Source organism: Populus euphratica, unplaced genomic scaffold (assembly GCF_000495115.2).
Source record: "Populus euphratica unplaced genomic scaffold, PopEup_1.0 scaffold211.1, whole genome shotgun sequence".
Lineage (NCBI taxonomy): Eukaryota > Viridiplantae > Streptophyta > Magnoliopsida > Malpighiales > Salicaceae > Populus > Populus euphratica.
Genome location: NW_011500020.1, coordinates 47441 through 56169, shown reverse-complemented (window position 1 = coordinate 56169; position 8729 = coordinate 47441). Strand labels below are relative to the sequence as shown.

General features: G+C 31.3%; 1 protein-coding gene across 1 annotated transcript; it reads right to left on the bottom strand.

Moving 5' to 3' along the window:
* Window positions 1–2340: 2340 nt before the first annotated feature.
* On the bottom strand, window positions 2341–8102 carry LOC105141851 (serine/threonine-protein phosphatase PP-X isozyme 2). Its single transcript, XM_011049224.1, has 8 exons — window positions 7857–8102; window positions 6344–6496; window positions 5139–5201; window positions 4980–5065; window positions 3842–3917; window positions 3492–3760; window positions 3338–3416; window positions 2341–2965 (listed from the first exon to the last, which is right to left on the bottom strand). Exons 1-8 carry the CDS (start codon window positions 7995–7997, stop codon window positions 2915–2917), a joined length of 918 nt encoding a protein of 305 aa, XP_011047526.1. The 5' UTR covers window positions 7998–8102; the 3' UTR covers window positions 2341–2914.
* Window positions 8103–8729: the final 627 nt, after the last annotated feature.

Below are 8729 nucleotides of genomic sequence, written 5' to 3'. Positions count from 1 at the left end.
ATAAGTAAAATTAACAAAAAAAAAAACTAGAAAAAAAAACAAGAAAAAAAAACTTGGATATGATGGTTAAATCTCCTTTATTTTGCTCTCGATTTGCATTTTTCTTGATTTTTAAACATTCTTTTCTTTTTTTATATGATATGATATAGCTGATTTTTAAAAAAATATAAGGTTCTGAGCACTTATACGAGAACTTCCTCTAAACATATCATGTAGATAACCTAGTAGATATTTTCATTGATCAATAAGACTAATTTAGATCTAAAAGGAGGATTTGGTTGCATTAGGTCAGGATAAACAACTTAAAATAATGATAACAGGAAATTTGACTATTGAATCAAACTTAAATTCTTACATGAAATTCTAGAAGTTATTTACTTATTGAAAAAGACTTATAAGTATGATAAAATAATTATTTTGCCAACCCCTAAAGCAACCAATTATATATTTATTATTCTATCAACCTGTAAGGCTTGTATCAAATCAACCCCAAAAGCAACTAATTAAATATCTATTATTCTATCAACTTACAAGGCTTGTATCAAATCAACCTCAAATTAAGTGTTATAAATATGTTTTTAATAGCCTCCTAAACAAAGCCAAAGCCAAATCCAATCAACCTCAAATTAAATGTTATAAATATATTTTTAATAGCCTCCTAAACAAAGCCAAAGCCAAATCCACCATATTTACATTTATCATTAAACAATCTTGAATTGATATTAATTAATAGACCTAACACTTGTTAGAAAACATAAATACAATATTCTTTGCTAAAATGATTTACATTTTATAGCTACAACTAGAATATTAACCTTCATTACTGCATATCAAATTAATTTTTTTAATATAAAAAAATATCTAAGCATTACTAACATGTTTTATAATAATAATAAGAATAACAACAACTGTGAATTTAAAATATAATATATATTGAATGATATTTTATATTAAATATTAATACAATAACATATTTGATGATATTTAAAAAAAATATTGAAACAAATATATTAGATTGATCCAAGTTATTTTATCAAATTTTTTACCTTAGTCATAAGACAATTATAAACCTATAAAAAACAAATCAAAATCAATTATAAAAATTAATTTCTAATCAATCTAATGTTAAATAATAAAATTAAAAATATATATTAAATTAAAAAAACTACTTAGATCAACCTGTTTAACCAGCAATCGAGGTCATGAGATCAGGATAACTCATGGAAAGCAAATCAAAAAAATCATGAAGTCCAATTTTCACCTAACCCAATATTAAAAGATGAGATTGTAAAAAAAATTTTAAAAAAAAAACTCAAGTCATCCTAGAATCAATATTAAAAGATGAGATTGTAAAAAAAAAAACTCAAGTCATCCTAGAATAACATGTTAAACTTGTGACCTAAACCATAAAATTAAAATAACTTTATTAAAAAAAATTATAAAACTATCTTCTAATGTTGAAGGCCGAAAAAAGAAAACCAACTATGTGAGACTAGGAAAACTCCACGTAAAAAAAATTAAAAAATAATTACAAAGTGCAATTCCCATTAAATCTAATATTAAATAATAAAATTAAAAAATACATTTAATTAAAAAGAAACCCAAAACAAATAAAATGAATCAATTTGAGTTAACCTATTAAATTTATGACTCGAGTCATGAGATTAGAATAATCCCATGAAAAGTTAATCAAAAAAATATTATAAAATCCAATTAAAAAAATATTCAATTAAAAAAATCTAAAAATAAATGGAGTCAACCTTCGTTAACCTATTAAACAAGCCTACAACCTAAGTCATGGGATTAAAATAACCTCATATAGAAAAAAAAAAAAAAAAAACATAAATTTGAATATCTAACCGGCCAATGCTAAAGGATGAAATAAAAAAATCAATTAAAACAAAACTAAAAATATAAACTAAATCAAACCCACTTAACTTGTTAAAATTACTTTTCTAAATTTATTTTCTAAATCATGAAATCAGAATAAATTCATAAAAAAAATTAAAAAATATATAAAACTCTATTTTTAATAGATCTAATAATGAAGACTAAAATTAAAAATAAAAAAAAAATCATAAGATTAATATCTAACCTAACAAAAAAAATTATGAAACATAATTTTCAAAATAATATAATATTAAAAGGTGAAATTAAAAAAGAAAGTAAATAATAAAATTGGAAAAGAAAGCATAAAAATGGATGAAATTAATTGGGGGAAAAAAAGCATTATTCCAAGAAATACCATTTTGTAGATACAGCTACAATAATTTTACCTCACCCTTTTATTAATTAATTGATTGAAAAATAGTAAAAGAAGTCCTTTCACTGTATATATGCAAGAGGAAAATTATTGGCATTCTTTGATATGTCACAATACATAAATGCACAAACTAGAGATTTAGCTTAGTGATGCTAAAATCTTCGATCTCCCATGTTAGCAGGAGCATAGGACAGCTAAAAAGAAAGCACATGATAGAAAATACTCAAAATTTTATTGCCCAGAAAAGACAAAACAAAAACATATTAGAGAGTAGCTTTCTTTGCTTCCTTCTCCCCAGACCCCATTTTTCGCCTTCATCCTCCCACAAGCAATCCAAGTGGAGCAACCTAATTTTACAAGACCCCACTGCCTCTCCTAAATAAATGATGGGGGTCCCATATTCCATGGCCCAATCGCACATAGCGTAAGACATTACTACTATTGCACAGAAACATCAAAAAATGGTGAAAGAGGATGCGAGAATGATCCAAACATATAAAAGAGCAGAAGGCACAACTCTTGCTTATCATTTCAAGAGTTGATCATTGGGTAACCTTACCACCATGTGAGAGAATTCTTGTCCGAACCACCATAAATTTTCTCCTCCATCAATTCACTTGTCCACATGATAAAACTTCATGTAATCAGACATCATAAGAAGTAATCAGGTGCTGGGTTTTTTGCGGGTGCAACTCTTGATTCCTGCATCCATGTCAACTTTTCAGTGCACAGCACATAATATACAACTAGAATGACGATGCACAGAGGCAGCACGCCAAAACACCTTTCATGTTTCCTTCAACATTTCTAAAACTTGCAACACTTTATCCCAATCCTTTTCAACGATAATTATATTGAATTGAAAGTGTCCATGGCATGTGCATTTTTTGTCAATAAATCTTCTAGCATAAAGGCAATTTTTCGTGAATTCGGTTTGTGGGCCAATTATCCAAGATTTACCCAGAGAATATATTGCATAAACCTGCTATAGCTCACGCTATAGATGATCAAATACCATTGCCATTTGTTTTAAAAATGTTTTGTGATCACTTTCAGGAGATTGTTAGTACAAACCGGTGGGGCAGCATCAAACACACGAAACTGCTTGTTAAGATTCTCATCCAGCTCAAGGATTGCAGCAACATTACCGCATCTGCAACAGATTCAAAGTGAGAAACAACCATTACCATTGAACAAATAAAAGGGAGAATCTTATATGCTAATTTACCGGTAACAGTAGTTTGGAGCTGACCAGACAGTGACTATTTGGTTCCTGAACATCCACTTATACCCTTCCATCACCAACTGATGAGCACGACATATGTAATCAATATTGTTAGAGTGGTTGAAAGAAGTGACCACACTACCACCAAATAGAAAACCAGCACCACGTGGACTCAACCCCCAACCATCAACAATATCTTCAGGATCTGACCAGAGAAGATCACACATAGCACCATCATGAGGTACTTCTTGCTTTCTATCAATTGTTCGAATCTGGAAAATGAGTTGTGTTAGCAATTATTGACACAAATCTTCAGTGAGGAGAAGAAAAGCAAGCTGGATGGATTCATCAACCTGATCCAATGTTGGTATAGCAGGAGAGAGACCACCATGAACACTAAAAACCTTATTCTCAATGAGAGCTGACAGACTGATAAACCAACATCATAATTAGAACTGAGATATTTTGATGGAAGCATCCTAAATGGGGAGAAAAGGAATGACAAATAACAGATGCTTAAGTTGATTTTTTATGGTCCATGGAAGTTATAGTGACATGGCAAGCAAACATATAAACAAAAACTTTTCAATGGCAAACTTCACTTTCTGTCAGTAAGGCAAATATTCCTAATTCCCATATTGAATCACATCAAAGGGAAAATCTATCATTCTGACATGATACTGAACCATCAAAAAGAGGAAGCTTAAATACTTTCTTCCAGTTATACTGAAATATAAGCAGTCAAACCAGGGCACCCATTAGAAGGAAGACACCCATCAAGACCTAGATACGTCATTACTGTGTTACAAAGGGACACAAGGCAAACTAAAGTCTGATAAAAATAGCATGTACCTAACCAGTCAAGTACCAGATAATTCACAGTTTGCTATGATACAACACTGGACAGTTGAAAAGAAAGAAGTTTTAATGCTTTATTCCAATCCTGCCATAATATAAGCAAATTCAGATCAGGGCTCAGACTGGTAAAAGACAGTAATTAAGTCTTAAAATCATGGAAACTGGGTTAAAAACAAACACAAGGTAAATTAATGTGTAATAAAAATTGTGTGCAAGTGACTTGTCAATAATTCCCAATGCCATCTGTTTGTCAACAGTACCCAATAAAAATTGATTACAGATGCCTGACAAGGCAAAAAAGAAGCAGTACAGAATGGATTTTGCCAACATCATAAAATTTATAGCTTTCACGCACTTGCAACCCTCTTTTCATAAGTACCTTTGCATCACATGACAGTCAATTGGATGATGAACATTATGAGCACCCATGATTAGATGGCAGACTGTGCAATCATCAGATGGACATCCAGTTAACCATCCCATAAAAAATCAGATGTAACTCCATAATTATTAGATTTTATAGCATCCAACCCAGCTAATTTGGATGTACCTCCCCTCTCTCTCTCCCTCCTTCCCCCTACCCTGACCCCCCTCATTTTTTGGATAACTGTTTTCTCTAATTTATTAGCATACCTCATGTAATCAAATATATCGGTGCAATATCTCCAAACATTCACTGAGCCATATTTACGCAAACACTCATCATAAAATCCATACACCTGTGAAGAAAGAACTGATGTCAAAATCTATAACAAATGGATGCTCAGCACCAATAATCATAAGAGATCTAACCTGTGTTATCTGACGGCTCTCATGATTCCCTCTAATGAGTGTTATCCGATCTGGATATCTCACCTGATGATACAAAGTTATTAGCTAAAAAGAGAGATGATAAGACAATTGGTGGAACATTTATTACTCCATGAACAGAAAAAATCACATTGCCAAGCCAAATTTGACAACGTAAGCTTGAATTCAGGCTGAACCCTGAAGCAATTGTAAGGCAACTTGACAAAAGATATCATAGTACATGACAATGGTATAAAAATAGAAAGACCTCAAAAAGATCATCAGATGATTTTGTTTGTTTATTATTGACCTCTGGCTTCAAGCTTTTAGTAGATCAATGAATTTGGCTAGCTTCATTTGTTACTAGTAAGGTCTTTGTATGTCTGTGGCATTGATATCAAATTTTGTACCACCAGGGCTTTTTAAGTCCAAAATTACACATAATTTCACATCTCTTAATGCACTATATCCCTAGTCCATTTAGTACAGAACTTTCTTATACTGCTCCCGCAACTACAGAATGTCAAAATGCCACTTACTAAATCGATTGTTTATTGTTCCGGAAGCTTTTTAACAGCCATTGTCAATTTTCATTTCCATTGTGCTCTCCTCAAATTAATTTATAACAGGATTTCTCCTCCTGAAAAGCCAGCAAAATTGAAGATAGGACTTACCACAGTCACTATCTTGCTAAAATGGGTTTTAAGTTAAATTTTTGAATAAGGAATTCTCAGGTGGCAGAAATGAACCAAATTCCTAGACTAACAACCAATTCTGCAATGACTATTGTGCCAATTACATTGTAAACATGATCTGTCGGATGGTGCACAAACCTCCGCCAGCATCAAATGTAACATTCCCGTCAACTGTAACTATGGTCCACCAAGCAGAGGTTAAAAATATTTACCCCCAGACACAGTGATATCGCTGAAAAAAAGTCATGATATGAATTGATTTTAATTTTTATTGCAATCTATCCTGAAACTACTCCTAGAAAGAGACATACCATGGAAGTTGCTTTATTGACATCTGACCATGAAACTTTTCGAAGAGAATGTCAGAGTGTTTAAAATTAGAAAAAATTAATTAAGAAATGTTTAAATATCAGTAGATAGGAAGTAGAAGAACATCGGTAAAACCTCCATAATAATAAAAGCATGCATATCTCGACAGAGTTACATTAAACTCCAAGAGATAATAATATGTACCTTAAGGGCTAAAAGAAGCAGAAATGTCTCAACAGAGTAAAATCCTCTATCAACAAAATCTCCAAGAAACAAGTAACTAGTCTTCGGGCAATCCCCTCCCACCTTGAAAAGCTCTTTCATGTCATAAAACTGTCCATGGATATCTCCACATATCTACGCACAATAAAAATTGAATCGTCTTAGTACAAAGATTCAAAAGAATCAAAACGTCAAACAACATTGGTATACAGAAGAAACACTTCCAAGTAGTCCTGTTTAGACCATTCTACATAGATACAGACTCAAAGGGTAATTGTTTGAAACAAAGAAATTATGCATGTGAAGAAGATTGTCAATGTTAAGAGGAAATAATAATATCACAAAACAACATACCACTAAATTCTCAGATGAAGTAGGCAATGAAACAGTAATATACAATGGGGTGAAACCTTATTTCCTAGTGATGATCTGAAATTTTATTACTCCCGCGCATTCAGAGGCAAAACTTTCACTGAATAATATCCTTCAAAACACACAGCATAAGAGACCACTAAGATTTTTAAATAACCCAGACATAATGATCATAAGATGCACCTCTTGATTTTTTCTCGTTTTAAGAAAAAGATATTTGAAGCAGAAAATTCATGGCTACAGTATGAAGTAGGAACCACCATATTTGTGTTCGGAAACAAGATGTCATTCATTCTTATTCAATATTAACTTTAACAAAGCAAGATAAAGAAGTAAAAGAAAGTCTTACTAAAAGCATCTGGAACTAAATCCAATGTTTGGCTTACCCAAATTATGACAACATTCTGAACCTAAACTAAACCTAAGACAACTGAATGGCCAACCTACTGTATACATTGGTAATACCAAAGATCATTCTAACCCCAAGGTTCCTGTTCAACATCATCTTCTGCTGTTGAGCAGGAGCAGCTACCTCGGACAGAATCTCGACGTGGAAAATGAAAGTCTAATTAAATGGCGTAGAATGATTAAAACCTTAACACGTCTCCTATTTCATATGCAAAAAGAAAAGGGGGCATTTAGCTACTCCATGATAACAGATTCCATACTAACAGGGTTCTAGTCTCATACCTATTAAGAATAAACAGGACTACACATTTTATCTTAAATTAAATGCATAAGTATACTCAACAAAGGAAACTCATAGCAAACTAATAATAGATTTCTTATGGGAGGAAAAGGCTTTTCAAATACATATCAAACCAGAAAGAAATCTGTAAATAAAAACTAGAAACTTTCATGATTGGAGTGTCTAATCTTAAAAAAGAAAAAAAAAAACCTAAATTCTAATTTTCAATTCAATTTTGCAATAAATAAAGACTAGTAAATTTAGGAGTAATAATACTGGCAGAACAACTAATGATACTAAAGCTGTAGAATATTATTCTCGTCAGAAATTAAAATAAAAAATTCAGATTAAAAAAAAGTAACAATAGCAGCTTTCATCTCATATACAGCAAGAGCAAGTCATCAAAAAATTTAAACAAAAAAGAGAGAGAGGTACGGTGACGGGAGCGTCGACGCGTTGAACGTTGCTCTCTTCGACGAGGATTTCCATAGCTTTGAGGCAAAGAGCTTTCACTTCCGATTCCTTCAGGAGCTCGCACCTCTTCAGTTGCTCTATTTGTCTGTCGAGGTCTGACATCTCTTTTTCCTCTCAAACACACACCCCCCTCCCCCACCCTTTTATTTCTCCAAATTTCCTCCTCCCTCCATCTCTGCATCACCTTGATTTTCTTCACTGATGCTAGTATGATATATTATTACTATTATCATTTATAATTCAATTAAGGATTTGTCCCGCGACACGCCACGGCTCAGGAAAAAATAAATTACATACAAAGACAAAGTATTTAGATATTAATAATGCATTAAAAAAACCTAATCATTAAGCAAGAATATTTTTATTTAATATTAAACATGATTGAAAAAAACTAATCATTAAGCAAGAATATTTTTATTTAATATTAAGATAAAAACATGATTGAAGAATATTTTTATTTAAAGTTAGATCTACCTTAATTAATATAGGCTATTTTATAAAATTTACTATGATAATTTTAAAAAAGCAAATTATACAAATTAATTCATAATTAATTAATATTAAAAATAAAATTAATAAAAAATAGCACTTAATTAAAAAAAATTAAGGAGTTATTGGTATTTCAAGTACAAAATAATAATATAAAACCTTGATAAAAATACACTTTTAAATACTAATCACACCTCTCATCCAGCTTATTACTAATCCCTAATAATCAAAGAGTTAAAATAAAAAAAACAATTTGTCAAGTTAGTTGACTTTAGGGTATTAGGTGTTAAAATATCCATTCGGGCTTCATTGTTTACATTAGGGAGGCTACGGAACCAAACTTTT